Here is a 17,422-nt window from a genome sequence, read left to right on the forward strand (position 1 = left end):
ATATCTTTCACATCACTTGCAGCGCCATCTGTTGTTGAAAATTGTAACTACTGTAATTTCGAAAGTTTGTCCACCTGAAAATGTACTGTTGTCCCAAGCATATTGCAACAAACTGTGTATTTCTATCGCTGCTCGTTTAGTTTTTATTGCCGTTTCAAATATACTGGTCATTTTTTAAACACCCTGTATCAGTATAGACAGGTTTAAAAATGAAGAGCTGGCCAATATGCATCTCACAAACGGGTTCACTAAGTGCGAAGCTGTGGTATGCTGTTCCTGCAGCGATGGCAAGCGTAGCACCAAATAGCACTATGTTGTCTCTCTGAGAGTTGTCTTATGTTCCATGTTGTGGAGGTATTCACAGAAACAAAGCTAACTAGGACTTCCGACTGACTGAATCATAATTAGATTGTTTCTTTGTAATGAACCACTGGAGACCACAGGGCCTTCATACCAAAATACTCAACAAATATCACTGAACAGCTTTTAAAATTTTCTCAGTGGCGTTTGGGTTCATCCTGTGTACGATTAGCACATTTTCCAGCAATGCTTTTTAACGGTGTGTATAAATGTGTACTGCCTCAAAATTAATGGACCTCAATTAAAAAGTAAAGTTCATGTTTTAACAAATACCACTCTTGCCATTGGCTTTTTTTATTATGGCCAGTAATCTCAGTAAGAGTCCTTTTAGGGTAGATGCTAACACCGAGGGACAGGAAAAATTTGTTTTATCTTGCAGCCAAATTTGTTGTTATTTTTTTGCGGATTTTGGTGTTATTTTTTGCATTCTTGGTGCTATTTTTCTTGAAAATACAGTGCTATTTTAGCAAAATTCGGCGTTTTTCCAATTATGCTACTTTTTTGTCAATTTTTGTGTAATTTTTTGCCTTTTTGGTGTTGTTTTCCAATTTTGTCGATATTGTTTCTCAATTTTGATGTCATTTTAGTCAAATACAGAACTGTTTTTTGCCACATTCTGTGATTTTTTCCCTTGCCAGATTTGGTATTATTTTTTGCCACGTGCACTTTATTTTATTTTATTTATTTTTTGCTAATTGCAGTACTATTTGTTTCACAGTTTTGGTGTGAATGCAGGTCACAAGAATATATTTGCTGTTAAATATGCCATACTACATGTTAATGGTTTCTCATTGTGCACAATGTCAGCAGTATTATGTATCTTGGATATGTACTTGTACTCTGCAATATGACGGCTGATCTATAAGACTAGAAAAATGTTTTCTAGATAACGACATGTCACTGACAGGTTAGACACACTTTAACATTTCAACATGCAACTGAGAATGGCTACAAAGCTGAAATCATGATTGTGTAAAATAAATAAACAATTAACAGTCAAATTGAGCAATTTTTGTCCTATTTTTTTTTTTTTTTTTTAAAGTAAGGTCAAATTGGCTGTGAAGGGAAGAACACTGTTCCCACTGTTGTGTTGATCCCGGGTGCACATGACTTCCCCACCTCCCAGGTGTTTCTCACTTATTTGCCAGACAGAGGTCTCCCACACTCCAAATCCATCATGTCTTCTTGTCAGTCTGCTGCTCCACTGTAAGAATGCCAGTGTTCACATTCCGTCATCTCTCTACATCAATCACTTCCTTCTTGACACTGTTGTTCGTCCACGGTTCACCCATTCCTGCCAACATTGTTGAATAGTGACATCACTCCTATTCTAATGTCGAGTGATTCACCAATTACTCCAATCCTGCTTCTTTGAGCTCAATTACACGCCCTCTCTCAAATTTTGATGCCTATGTACATTGTTCACCCGCCTGTCTTTGGGGCACATATATTGTTCACGTGCCTGTCTTCGAGGTATAGTTACTCTCCATCTGAGTACACAGAATGAAAGTCACAAAGACACCCCGTGTTGACATATCTTCTGTTTATTATCCTTGCCCACTGTGGCATGAAATTGCACTGCATCATCACACATTCATCCATTGACCATCAATGTTTAAAATTTTGAATTTTCTGTTGGTATCTGTACGAACACTAATTTGTGACCAATTTGCATAACTCCTTCATGGGAATACCATATTTTCTGCCATATATGACACACTTTTTTGCCTTCAAAAATAGGCTGATAGCAAGTTGTGAATTTTGAGCATTCAAGTTGTATAGTGTTCAGTGGATGCACAAACACCATTTTAATAGTTTTTATAATTTTTGTTCAAGCTTCAATTATTACTGTGTTTAGTGTGGAGATCCACTTGTGTTGTACTTACATTGTGGCTGGAAAATGGCATTGCTAAACTATTGCTTTTAAGCTGAAAGTGACTGCCTATGCAAAAGAACAAGGAAACAGGGCTGCAGAAAGGCATTTTGGGCTACCTCCTACCGAAAAAATGATAAGAACCAGGTGGAATCAGGAAGATGTTTTAAAGGAAGCACCTTGCAGTAAACACAATCTGGGAACCAAAACTATTAAATGGCCAAAACTTGAAGCAGAACTCAGTACCTGGAATTTTAGAAAATGGACAAGCAGGAATTTCAGTTTCTGCAAAATTGATCATTCATCAAGCAAAAGCAATATCCACTGACAAAGGAATCGCCAACTTAAATGGTTCAACGTCATGGTGTTCAAGATTTACAAAGAGTTATTGGCTTTGTATGTGGACCAAGACAAAAATCACAGAAGGTGTCAGCCAAGTATGAAGAACAAGTTGTTGAATTTCATTGATTTGCCATTAACACAAGGCGAAGAGAAAAGTTTGAACTTTCACAAATTGTAAACATGGTTGAGACTCTGCTAGCCTTTGACGTCCCTTCTAACAGAACTGTGGACTCCAAGGGTACAAAAAGTGTCACTGTTAAAACTTCAGGGCACTAAAAGAATCGTTACACAGTCATTTTATCTTGCTGTGCTGATGGAACAAAATTGCTGCCACTTTTGATTTTTAAAAGAAAGGTGCTTCCTAAGGAACAGTTGCAAAAAGCAATAACTGTCTATGTGCACAACAAAAGCTGGATGAATTGATGGTGGAGGAATGAAAGCATGGGTAGATAAAATTTGCTCTAGGTGACCTGGAGGTTTACTGAAGAAGCTTGCCCTCTTAGTATTGGATCAGTTTCATTCTTACAAAACAGAAGAAGTTAGAAATAAACCAAATGAATTCAAGACTCAGCTGTAATGCAAAAAGGGCTTACTAGTTTACTTCAGCCATTAGATGTAAGTATCAACAAACCTTTTAAAGGACTTAATGAAGAAGGAGTGGAACAGATGGATGCAGTCTCCAGATTCTGAAACTACACTGTCGGGAAGGAGGTAGAGAGCTAGTATTTCTCAACTTTGTGAGTTGGACAGAGTATCAAAAGTGAAACAGTGATTAAATAATTTAAACTTATATTTCCTAAATATTTTATGTACATGCATGTATGTGCTATAATTGTCTTGCTGTAGGTGTATTAAGTCAGAAATTTTTTCTGTGAAAAAGTCTTAAAGAGGGGGGTCATCTTTTATGCTGGTGCATCTTATACACTGGCAAATCAAGTTCGAGTCTCGGTCCGGCACACAGTTTTAACCTGCCAGGATGTTCCACAACTGATATTTACTGAATGTTGCAGTTTGAATTTTGACTTCTTATTTGCTGAAGGCTGGGGTTTGTGCATAATCTTAATATGACAGTTCATTTCCCACATAACTATGTTTGATACGGCATCAAAAATGGCACCAAAATTGGAAAAAAATAACAATGAAACTGGAAAAAAATCAAAACTGGAAAAAAATAGCACCAAAACTGTGAAATGCAGGTCACAGAAATATATATATACCATGCAGTATGTTAGTATTTTCTAATTGTGCACAATGTCAGCAATATGAAGTATCTTGGATATGTACTCATACCCTGTAATACAACTATGATTTATAAGACCAGAAATGTTTTTTTGACAATAACATGTCACAGACAGGTCAGACATATTTTAATGTTTCAGTTTTCACTTGAGAATAGCCACAAAGCCAAAATAATGATTGTGTAAAATAAGTGAACAATTAACATGGAAATGGTGGAAATTTCTTTCAAAAAATTCCATATGACTGTGGCCTCCCATGAGGGAAAGATCATTAATTTGACCATTGTGGCAGTAATCTAGATTGTCCTTCTGAGTGTTCATTAAACTAAGGACAGAAGGGGAGAGTGTTGGAGACTACTCAGAAATTAAATATACTGAGTGATTTAATTGTGTTCTGTGTCCCACCTTGAAGTAAAAAGAAAGCAGTGTAAAATGAAAACATTCATCTCTTAGCGTAACTAAGTATCTCGGTTTATCTCAAGACTTCTTATTCCTTTCCTCAACTACAAAAGTTGTGGCTAGTGACACAAAGGCATCCAGGTTGTAGTATGATGTGTGGTTTTGAAGTGTGATGACCTCGAGTAAGAGAGAGACGTTGATTAGTGCTGCTCTTTGGGTTTACAGAATGCCTCTCCATATTCTGAACTGAACAGCTCAGGTAATGGGAGAGTGGGGCAAGTAGCTGGTTGGGATGTGTTTGTTGGTTCTCGAAACAACATCTGCCTTAATACTCATACCCCCAGCATATCAGAATGAGGCGAGATTTTGGTTATTCTGTGCAGAAACAAACTTCTGTTGGGCATACTGTTAGATCTTTCTGATTTATGTTTATGACAGTAATGCTTTCACTAAACATTTTATACACCCAATCTATTCTGTATATAGTTTGGGAAGTCTATTTACATCACACAGTCTGTCCATTTGATGTGGTACAAACCCACAGCAGCCACTAAAGCTCTTGCCACATACAGTCTGCAGTCTGTACTAGCTAATTTGTGCCTCATTTCAATTTCAATTTGGCGCTATCATTTATTTCCTCAGTGCATACTGGCAAGCCTTGAAGCAACAGACAGAATGCTATCTTAAATGAGCCTATATTCTCCTGCTGCAACTTGCCTGATTTCTTTCTTTGGCAACCTGAAAGATGTAATTCACTTCGAGCATTGAAAATTGCTCTTCTCAAGAAATTGGTTTGAGCTTCCGACATTTTAATTCCTGCCAAAACTGCTTGTCCTTTATGCAACTTCAGAATGGTTGTGTGGCACCTAGGATTATTCCTCAGTTACTCAGATTTGATTGTCCATCGGCATGCTCATAAATTTCTACTTATAAGCTATGTGAGGAACTGTCTTGATAATAAATTTGAAGAGTGGGCTCTAGTTAACATCAGGATATTGCAGCCAAAAGCATTTCTGTAGGTATAGTTCAAACCTCCGTTCTTGCTTGGAGTATTACAGTGACAGCCAGTAGAATGGGGAGGTGAGTTACGGATTTATCTGACTATTGTGTCAAGAATTCACAGGCAGGAGCTGTGAGAAAGTCAGCAGGCACTTCCTTGTAAGTTTCATTTATTTTTAATACTTTATTTTTGCAATTGGTGATACAGTGGGTAACTGGTGAACTGCAAATCCCATGTTCTCAGGTTCCCTCCCTGATCAGCTCTATTATTGTATCTGAAAGTCATCACTTCTTTCACCTCTGGAAATGATTGGTATTGGTCAAAAATGCCAGAATGCTTCGTGGTTCAGATTCCACATTACACTGTAGGAGGCTTCTTTTACATTACTGGATAACTCAGTTCAAAGGTCACAGGAAGGCAACAGCACACACTTACCAGTAATTAAATGCAGTCTTCAAACCAATCCTTGAAATGAGCGCATTATTCATTTCTGCTTCCAGCTGTTCAAGAAGTTACTTTAATCCTAGTGTAGCAATCACATTCCCCTATATTTCTTGCATTCATCCTTAAAAGAACTGAATACTTGTAGGTACAGCAAGCTCATGATTATCTGCATTAATGCAGGTCTAAGACTCTCTAGGTTACCAGACAACATGGATAATCCAAAATACATTAATCTCTAGCACAAACTGCTGTTTAATTTATTTACAAAACATGATACATGTCATATTTGAGAGCCTACTACATTAAATATGATTCTTTGTAAGAAACATCTCAAACATGCTTTGTTTCATATCACTAGCTTTCAGTTCACTTTTTCCAGACACTCAAACTCATTTTCTGAAGAGTCAGAACTGTGGTGTAGTCCAAACGAATTTGTCTTGCGTGTTCTAATAACTGATAAATACATTTCGATGCTAATTTGTTCATGGTAATGGGTTCCTTGGTTACCTCATATACTCTCTGCCATCTACATTTTGTGTACTATATCCACACCGTGAAGCTGCATAAATCTCAGTTCACAAGTGCTGCTGTGTAATTCACAGGTGTTATTGTTATCCATGTCTTCACAACTAGAAATTTACATTCTAAATGAAAATATACAAGGTGATTCAAAAAGGACTTTACAACTTTGGAATAATATGGAAATGTATTGAGATTACTTATAGAATTGGTAGATGTGTCATTTTGTAGCAAACAATCTCAAGTTTCTCATAAAAGTGCCAAGTGTCATTTGTGACTACCATTTCTGATGCTGCAAATGTCCCACTAGTAATCAGTTTTTTCCCACACTTGCTGCAGCAAATTGGGCACAACTTGTGCAATGGCAGCATAAATTTTTTATCAGACTGGCTGCATCATTTGATAGGGAAGAAACATACACACTGTCTTTAATGAAGCCACAGCGAAAGAAATCCGGTAGTTTCAAGTCTGGGGGGTGAGTTGGCCACGTGATTGGCCCTTAACAGTCAATCCACTGTCATAGGAACCGATTATTGGGGAAACCTCGAACTTCTGTGAAGGAATGAGATAGGCTTGCTCAGAGGTTTTCTAATACATTGTATGAAAAATTTATGCCGAACAGTTACTGCAGAGTCCATCCCATGAAACTAAAACACACAGTGAGCATGGCCCACACCAGTGAAATTATCCATTTTAACTGTGAATTACAATGGTGCATCTGGTCATGGAATGGGATAGTAATACTCTATGTGCATTAAATGTGATGTTGTTTGGTGCAGAATGACACACCTACCAATTCTGTAAGTTATCTCAAGAAATTTCTATATCATTCAAAAGTTGTAAAGTAATTTTTGACTCACTCTGAACATTATAATTATGGTAGGATCCTTCAGGCTTCATGTTTTGGCTTTACAAAAATTGCTTTAACAAGCATGGATAATCTGCAAGTCGCATAATCTGCACCCAGACAACTGGGAGCTTTCTGTAAACATTTTTATATAATAATTTGCTCAATGTTTAAACATGTACAGTGTCCACCCAGGCACACCTTAACTCTGTGTTGCATCTCTCTCGCAGTTGCTGCTGTGTGCGACGCAGTCGCTGTTTGCCTGCGACACCTCCTCCTCATCCGGGGGGAGTGGTGCCGGGGGCAGCGGCAGTGGGGCGGGAGCGGGCGGCACAGGTGGTGGGCGCGGTGGTGGCTCCCCCACGTCGCTGCAGGCCACGCCACCACCCGCACCTGTCCTGCTCGACTGCAAGACGAACCCGCCCACGTTTGTGTTCGTGCAGGGCTGGCAGCTGCTCGCACTCGCCGTCTCGCTCTTCGTGCCACGCAACAACCGCCTTTTGTGGTTCCTCAAGTGCCACCTGCACCGCAGTTCTGACACAAAGTTAGTAGTGCTCATCAAAAGTCTTTTAATCATGATCGTTTTGTCAACTGTTTTTTTGGTAGTATTCTGCTAACTATTGTACACATATAACGTTGTATCACATTTTACAACAAAATATATATTTTAAAAAATCTGTGTTTGAAAATATAATAAAATCGGATAGATAAAAGAATCTTTTCATGAATTGTCGGCTGGATAAAACATAAATAAAAGACATAGAAAAAGAAACATGTAAAAATTAACATAAAATAATACATCATATTATATAAGGATTATATTTTATAATTAAAATAATACATATTACTATAAAATAATTAACAAAAATAATTAGTAAACTAATAATTTCCAAATGTTTTATACAGTAAACTCTCAATTACCTGCAGTAATTGGGGGACTCAAAAACTACGGGTAATCAGATTATGCAGATAATTTCCAATTAAAGTACACATTAATGGAATAGTGTTGTGCAAAAGCAAAATCTAATTACAACAGCATAATTGAAATCATTAACTAATGTTTATAATAAATTCTACTGTAATCATCATAGTATATGCGAAATTCGGTACTTACAATGAATACTGAAACAAAATACAGTGCAGCTCTTGCAGCGTTTGAGCAACATATTGTTTGCTACTCTCATGTTGTAATGTGAGAATATCGCTCACCCGCACTTCCAGGGTAAGGGTAAATTTACGGCAGCAAAAAATTAAAATTAAAAAAATATAAAAAGGGTGTAATTGAGAGTATGTGTGTGTAGTCACAATATATGTTTGCATTAGAAAGTAAAATTCAATAATTTAAACAAATAAGGTTCAGAAATTTGCACCTCATAACTGTTTTGAGAATAAATCAAACCTTTAATACATTGGGAAGAAACAAAATAGGTGCACTTCTGTGTGACAAGTAATGTTAATATTTTGTTGCAAAATCCTTTGGTGCTATTACAACAGCATGTCATGGGGACATAAATTCAGTTACACATAATATTTTGCCTTGAAGAATCTTATTCCATTCAGACTGAAGTATTCATGGAAATTGGCTTTATTTTAGTATTTCTTCATCCAACAGATCTGTCCAGTGGCTCCCACACTTGCTCTATTGGATTTAAATGTGAACTGTGACATGTCTGTGTCACAATTTTAATCTAGTCTGGAACATTGTCATTTTGAAATGTCCCATGTTGTGGTATAAGTTTTCCAGCATAGGGTAGCATATATTTTCTTAAAATGTTGCTACAGTCAGGACCTTTATGATATCCTCTAAGCGCACTGAAAAACCCACACCTTTGATGGAGAAATGTCCCCATACCATAATGTTTCATCCTCCATGCTTCATGTTCAGAATCTTGCAGTTTGGATTGCGTCTTTCACTTGTAGGATGACAAATGCGCTGAATCCCATCAGAATACATCAAATTACATTTTAAAACATTATGAAAAAGTAAGTTGCCAGTCACCATAGAGCAGAAATGCTGAGTCACAGATAGGCACAACAAAAAGACTGTCACAAATAAAGCTTTCGGTCCATAGGGCCTTCATCAAAAACAGATGACAGACACACACACACACACACACACACACACACACACACACATACACACACGCAAATGCAACTCACAGGCACATGATTGCAGTCTCAGGCAACTGTAGCCACACTTTAAATTACATTTGCTTTCACTGTTCAGTGACATCTTGGACCAATCATTTGGTGTCCACTTGCAGAATTCTTTAGCAAAGGCTCTTTTCTTCTTTCTGTTTGATGAACTGACAAGTGGTTTCTTTCATGGACAGTGGTCTGTTAAGCTCTGATTGTGAAGCTGACATTTTACTGTAGAAACATGAACATTTACTCCTTAATATTCATTCAGGTCTTCAGTAATTTGTCATACAGTCTTCTGACGATCTGCTACACGTTGGTTTCTACCAGTTGTATCGAATTTGATGGTAGTTTTTCACAGTTATCCTTGTCACAGTTTGTCACTAATATGCCCGCAGATCTTATAGATTTCATTCCAGACACACACTAGTTTGCATAGATATGCTGAAAGTATGGCCAGTCTCAGTCTATGTCATTTCCTCCTTGAGACATTAAGTATTCTTTAAGTTTTGGTGGTGGCATAATTTGTATCAAAGACTTTGGCTTTGACTGTGAAAGATGACTATTCATGACTGAAGAAAGGAAACCGTAAAATGTTATGTTAAAGCACTTTTGATCTGCAGTTGTTAAGTTTTCATTTTGTATTGAACATACTTGCCTACCCGTGTCACATCTGTTGTGCCATGGAACAAACTCCTAATCTCCTCTAGGATGCTCTCTACTTTATCTTACATAAGCACTTTGTCCAACCCCTTTGGAGTGCCACTCTAATTCAATTTTAAATTCTACTCAAATCCCAACCTCAGCTGCCATTTAGAAAAGGGTTTAATTTTCACACTGGTTGTGTTTGTCTACTGTCATCAGATGAGCTGTAGTACAATGTAACTGGTACAGTATAAGATACCTAGCTATAACATAATGTTTAAGAATATTTCTTCACATTTTAACCCGTTAGCATACAGTACTTGTATTGACATCGTGACACAGCAACACACTTACTTTTTAGCGATTTTCCTTGTTTTTACAATAACATACTACTGAGTGTCCCACTTGGAAGAGACCCCACAAACAAGCATTTGTCGAAATTATGTTTAAAGGTTTTGCATAAAAATCAGGAACTGAACTGAAATGAACATGTCATAACTTGTTCATGGGGAAATGAAGGTGGATCACAAAAGGTGCTGGAAGTGACCACCCTCGACTTGTCAGCACAGTTGAACACAACACTGCAGATCCTCGAATGTTGCTGCCAGAACCTCTGGTGTCATTGCCTGGATTTCACAGATGATGTTCTCTAGTAAATGTTCCAAATTCTGTGGTTTGTTCCTGTAGAGCTTGCCTTTTAGGCCATGCTAAAGGAAAAATAAACTGGTGAAACCAATGGGAAAAAGTAATGTGTTCGTCTTTGTTCATTGACATTCAGTTCCTGAACAACTGCAAACTGGTATGGATGCATGCCAGCTTTCTTTGCAGCTCTGTGACATTCCACATTCCTGAGATAGATACAGAACAGACTGTGTGGGAGAAGCCAACAATCATTGTTTCACGTGTAACTTTTTCTTCTGATAGTGGCAGCCGTCCTGCATTGTAAAGATCCAACACCATTCCACTGCTCTCCACCTTGCTCACTAACTTTTGTATTCAGCTTTTAGATGGTATATGCTGGTCACCAAACCATTCAACAAACATTCACTGACATGTCTTAATGGAACCAGTGACCACATATTGTTTCACAAGGAACATTCCCTCTTCAACAGAATAACAATACATTGTCACTAAACACTGTACACTGAGCTCCAGCCACAATGATGCATCGAAACAAACTGTTGCGTTGAATGATGTTGCAGAGTGCAATGTTGCCATGTCAAACATCACAAATTACATGGTGCAATTTCAGCAGAATTGCTACATACATTTGTGGAGCCTCTTTTGAGTGGGAGACTCTGTATAAGCTATATTAGAGTAGTCAGTTTGTTGTATTTCTCTATTACACTGTGAAATATAAACATACATCATTTGTCTGAGTGTGATAATGCTTAAAACACTTGTTCACATGTAGGAAGATCTTGCACTCTTTGTACTTTATGCAGGATTCTCCATACTGTCCTCTGTCGTAACAGATCTTACGTCTTCTAGCTTCACATGTAGGCAGATCTTGCACTCTTTGTACTTTAAGCAGGATTGTCAGCACAGTTCGTAACAGACCTTACGTCTTCTAGCTGGTGCTGCCTTTCATCAGTTGCCAGTATTTTTATGGAAAAATGTCTTCAGTACCTTCCTTGTAGTCATAATAGATTTGTTCTCTGGCTTGTACATCTGCGAATCTTGTTTTCAGAAAGTCTTATGTTTTTCAGAATTTGTTCTGCCAGGTTGAGACAAAAATCTGTGGACCTCATTCTCCTTTTACTGGAGTTCATCATACAGTATACTATGCTTGCATTGAGAATGGCCATGTCTAACATATAAAAATATAGTTTTTATATCTCTTCACATATCTTCTCATAAGAGGGTATAGTGCTAAGTGTTGGTTGCGTGCATCGACTCCGCCCATTCCTGTGTTATAATCACTGATGCAATTAAGTTTCAACTTATTCTTCTCATTTTTGCTGTTCTTTATAGTCAGGTTGATCATGAATGGTTGACAGGATGTGCCCTAGTTTTTTGTCAATCCATTTCAAAGCAAGAACTTTATTTGCTGATGCAAAAGTCAATTTGCCTTTTTTCAGCACTGAGTTCTTGAACTGTGGTGACATGTTTTTCCTGTTTGGTTTTACAGCTCCAACTGAGTAGGTCTTCTTCTCCAATAGCTTTAGAAACAAAATGGGAAAACTATACCAATCATCCATGTATATTGTTCTCCATTCACCCAGTAAAGTCTCACACAAATCCAAAACACTTTTCTCGCTTTTTTTTTTTCCCCCTCAAGACCTGCATAAATTTTAAAACTGTAACAGTATCCATTGCAGATGAGCAGACTTTATATATTTTCAAACCAAATCTTGCCCTCTTTGAAGGGTTGTATTGTACATATGACCCTGAATTTCATCAGACTCTCATCGATGCAAAAAATTTTGCAGGCTTCTATGCCCTCTGAAATATTTCAAGAAGAATAGTAATAACTGTTCTGACCTTCATCAGTTTGTCATATTGCATATCTGCAGAATCAGTAGCGAAATGAAGATGGCTTTGAATCTTCTTAAAGGTGTGTGGTTTTACTGAAAACAGGAGTCTGTACAATTTTTCTCTTTGACCAGTTATCTTGTACAGAAGGTTTCTTTGATTGCAGAGTGCAAAGTGGACCTTCATCTCAGAGGAAACCAGTGTGCTTTGTCAACCATTCTTCTCTGTTCCACATGTACAGTGTTTCTTTGACACCGTCTCTCAGAAATGTGGAATCAAAAACTGATCAGGTACATGGGATTCTGATGATTTTTGACCTAGGGATCTGTGAATAGCAATGTTTATCTCACCTTCATTGCTGCTTTTTGTACTGTGAGGATTATTGCAAACATATCCCAGACCCACTCATCAGTAATTGTCGATGTATCTGTTTCCAGCTCTACTATAGTGTCACGACTGTTGACAGAAAAATTTTCTTCGTCAACACAACCACTGTTGTCACTTGCTTCTGATGCTGTGCTTTCACTGTTTTCAGAATCTATTTCATCATCAGTATCACTCAAATCTCTTTCTTCAAGAAATCAGTGTATTCTTTCAGTTTGGATTTCATATGGATCAGCCATGTTGTGCTACTGAATCTACAAAAACATGCCAACTTTTCATTGTAGTATTTAGCTGCAGTTGAGCATTTCTACTCAATTTAAAGGTGGGGCAGCTGCTAATCTCTATTAACATGCTGCCTGAACTAAAAATAGAACCATCGGTAATGCAGTACATGCCTAATCACTGCACAACAAGGTGATTTCATGATGATGGCTGTACCTTTCATTGTAGGTAGACCACATGAGCGCGATGACCAGTATACCCATCAGTGTATGCCAGTGGGTTAATATTCACTGGCAGCTGGAACCTCATGGAGTGCTTTGGCACAAATCTAAACACTTTCAGTGGCACAAATTTTATCATTTCCAAAAATTAAAGTTACTAAATTAATTATGACTTTTTTCTTTGTTTGCAGGTACAAATCTGCAGTCCTGGTGAGCACAGAAGCGTATGCCACAATACAGTATGGTGCATCCAATCTCCAATTCATCAGCAGGGTGTGCCATTTAGTATTGTGCGACTGGTCTTTGTGTGCACCAGGACTGCAAACGTGTACCAGTAAACAATTTTTCTCTCCAAAGTGATAATCAAAACGTTACAACTATCCCCGCTAGATGTAGCCTCACGATATACCACCATCGAGTATGAACATCATTGTAATATAATAATGAAAAGCTGAAGTGATCCTCCTACTCATTGCTACATTTACAGAACTAGTACTTCCAGTTCACTGAAAACTCTTCTGATGCCCCCATCTGTGTCTTGAATAAATTCTATGAGACAACTGTAATAATTGCTAATTTTTCTCTGTGCTTGTATGAATAGGTAGGGGGTGGCTGGAAATGGTGAAAAGTCTCCTTTGCTGCCTGGTGGCTATCAAGTATATAAGAGGCTGGTGTAAATTCCACATTCTCACCCTGTAGTAAGATCCTCTGTCAGGTCCTCCACAGATTTGCTCCACCATATGCCATGTGCCTCGCATTTGTCGGTGTGGTGGCTGACATCCTACTGAGGCGACAACTGTCTGTAGCTGTTTCGGAGTCACTCCACATCTCTGTCACCTCTTTTTGACCTCAAAACCTGCTACTTCACATGAGGAAAGAGGAAGAACCCACCAAGTATCGTGTTGGGTGAAGCTGAAAGATGGGACCAAATTCAGTATCCCAAAGTGGGCCCTTATCTTGTTGACTTCTGGAAATAAATCACTGGCACATTGTTGTACTGTGAACAAGGTCTTTAAGACAGCTGCCTCTCTGTTTCTTCTAGCAATTCTGGTCAGGCAGCTCACCTTCAGTTTCTGGAGATAGCTGGAAACACATTTCGTGTCAAAAGTGCATCAGTACCATCATTCTTAAGCAGGAGCTCAACATAAAGTAGTATCCAAAAGTTCTCAAAGTATCTAAATGAAAATTATTACTTTTTCTGCACTGTCACTTTCAAAGTAGTCTGCTCAGGAGTGAGTACATGATCCCTATCATTTCTGCTCCCTTTAAAATGCACCTTGTAAGTCTTTTCTTGTTAAAGTACTCTGTGAATCCTCTTAAATCTACTCCACTCTATCAAATGGTTGCCAATTCAACTCGATTTTCATTTTGTGGAAGAGGAAGAAATCACACAAAGACATGTCTTGTTTTCAGTCAAAAATTCCTGAGCTAAGTTAGCCACATGCTGTAAAAAAAGAAAAAAAAATCAATAAGGATTCAATATTACTCTTGCTTTTTAAAACTTTTCTTGGGCTGTTCCACTGTAACTGTTCCTGCTTAGTTTCACAACTGTAACTGTAAACCCAACTTTTTACTGGTGGCGACATTTTTGGTCACATTGTAGCAGTTGCTTAACTTTCCTGCAGACTTCCACTCGTTGATGCTTCTGGTCAGTTTCAAGCAGTTGTGACACAAACTTCATCACAATCCTTCCCATGTTCAGTTCTTCTAAATGTATACATTCACATGTACCATAAGGTATTCTCAAAGTGTTGTAGCAGTCTCAAATGATGTGTATATGATCTTGCAGAATCATATTCCTCAAATTATGAACATTTTCTGTTACAATGCCAGTTGACACCCGACTGAAACAGTCATCAACATCAGTGGCCGTTTGTGAAGTGCTTGTGCTGGTTGTTAGTCTCTGTCTGACATAAAGTGTTGTCTCCAAAAGCTCAGTTCAACATTTGTTGCATTTATGCAGTCATTTTTGTGAGTTTAAAACAAAACTATGTACAGAAAAGCTGCTCTGTAAGGGCAGCCATCAAAAAAGCACAACTCAGGGTTACATGACAACCAACCAAACCTCGGGACTCGCAGCCACTTGCTACAGCTATTCAAGAGAGATGTACAGGGAGACATGGGCTGTATTTCAGTGTACTTGTGGCCCTTGTGTGCAAATTTTATGTTTTGGGAACTTTTGGATACTACTTTGTATCTGTGTGACACAATGCCTTGATTCATAATTTTTTGGTTCTAAATGTGAGACAATATGCCTATTGCACAGAGCTTTCCAGTAATAAGTAAGTTAGAGACATTACTATAAACACACGAGCTAATCAGAATGATGTATGCTTGCAGGACAGAATGCGGCAAGTACGCTGCCTACTGCCAACGTGCCCTCGAGAGGACGCTGCAGAATGGGGGCCGTGAAGCGAAGCCATCTCGCATGGAAGTGCTGTCCATCCTGCTCAAGAACCCCTACCACCACTCGCTACCCCACGCCATCCCTGTGCACATGCTCAATGGCACGTACCAGGTGAGTGACCTACCGACCTCTGCCAGTGAAAGAAATAGTTGAGTGAACATCACTGACAGAAAAAAATGTAACATTTGACAGTAATAGTGTGTACATAGGCCAAATCTATGTAATATTCTTTACCTACAGGTCGTAAGTTTTGACGGCTCAACTACGATTGAAGAATTTGTCGGTACGTTAAACCAGGAGATCGGATGTCGAGATGTCGCACATTCTGGATTCACACTCTTCAGTGATGACCCCATTGAAAAAGATCTGGAGCATTATGTGGACTTGCAAGCCAAGGTAAAAGCAACTTGATTTTTTTTTCTTTACTTTTCTTTTTTACTTCCACCAGTACCTCACCTCCTACCTTCTGAGCTTCACAGGAGGCCTCTGCATACCTTACGGGATGAGCACCGTTGGAAGAAAGAATATTTCAGAGAAATGGCTTAGCCACAATGTAGGGAATTTTCACTACAGAGTGCATGGCTAAGTCATTTCTTCAAAAATAATCAGTTTTTGAAAATATAAGTAACTGAACAGATAAAACAAAACCAAGCAGCAGCAGGAGAACATGCATATTAAAGGTATTGCAATTTTATAGCATCAAAAGCTAGCAAACTGTAGCACCAAAAGCTAGCAAACTGTAATACCTTTTATATGTGTGTCCTGCTGCCACCACATGGTGAGTAGTTTTTTTATCTATCCAATTACCTATAAGTCATTTCTCTGCAATATCATTTCTACCAGAAGTTCTAGTGAAAATGTAATGTACCAGGAAGTTTCAAATCTGCACACACACTGCTGCAGATTGAAACTCCATTCCAGATTTTAACTTGTGTTTTATGTTTGCCTGTATGTAGCTTATGTTTAACTGTCAAGGTTATGCATGCTATAAACCATAAGACTGCATATTTTCAACCTTTTGTTATTAAAGTTTGTAATTTTGTTATATTTGTTTATTTTACAAATAGTTGTTGTACCCCTTCACATGTATGTCTTGTAGTTGTCACACAACTGATCTCTGCCATATCAATTGTGCAGTTGTGCACTGATGTAATCCCAAAAGTAAGATCTATTTTTTTTATAAGACCTATTTTTATAAGACCTATTTTTTTTATAAGACCTGTTTATTTCTACAATGGTTTACATCAGTTTACAGCTTGAACATTTAGCTATTTTTCCACATAATCACCATTTTTGTAGACATTGTGACAGTTTTTGTATGCCCATGTCATGACCGTGTCATGCTGTTCAGAAAGTTATGAACTGGCATGATTGTTGCTTGGTCCCAGGTGTGAAGTGGTATGCCCAGGTTTTGTCACCCGTGAGAATTGAGTCCAGAAAGTTGTCCTGTTTGGCGGCAAGGCAGTGAAGAAATGCACGGGAAGCATCAACTCATAGCCGCATGTGGTCTTCAGTCTGCATGCGCAGCACCATCTTGCCCACACCTTCCGGTAGTTCAATGTTTCTATTAAAATTCTATGAGCAGTGCTTCGGGAAACCTCAGGAACCAATGTGCAGAGATCATCCAGGGTGATCTGGTGATTGCCACGCATGCTTTGCTCGACCTTCAACACTGTCTCCTCAGAAATTGATGGTTTCCCACTCCTTTGTTCGTCGTGAATTTCAGTCCGACCAGCTGCAAAACTCTCTGCACCACTTACGAACATTTTTGACTCTCTGCACCACTTACGAACATTTTTGACACCCATGCATGACTCACCATACACTTCCATCAATTGGCTATGGATTTCAATCGGCACAGTGCCCTTTTCATTCAAAAACCGCACAACTGCATGCAATTCACACTT

General features: G+C 38.4%; 1 protein-coding gene across 1 annotated transcript in view; it reads left to right on the forward strand.

Annotated features, from left to right (window-relative positions):
• The window catches only part of LOC124717037 (uncharacterized protein CG43867), a 594,156-nt gene that overhangs the window by 533,713 nt on the left and 43,021 nt on the right, over positions 1–17,422 (forward strand). Inside the window, exons 18-20 of the mRNA XM_047243692.1 lie at positions 7,253–7,566; positions 15,449–15,626; positions 15,756–15,911. Coding sequence (XP_047099648.1) covers positions 7,253–7,566; positions 15,449–15,626; positions 15,756–15,911 — 648 coding nt within the window. The remainder of the gene's footprint in view (positions 1–7,252; positions 7,567–15,448; positions 15,627–15,755; positions 15,912–17,422) is intronic.

Source organism: Schistocerca piceifrons, chromosome 9, assembly GCF_021461385.2.
Source record: "Schistocerca piceifrons isolate TAMUIC-IGC-003096 chromosome 9, iqSchPice1.1, whole genome shotgun sequence".
NCBI lineage: Eukaryota > Metazoa > Arthropoda > Insecta > Orthoptera > Acrididae > Schistocerca > Schistocerca piceifrons.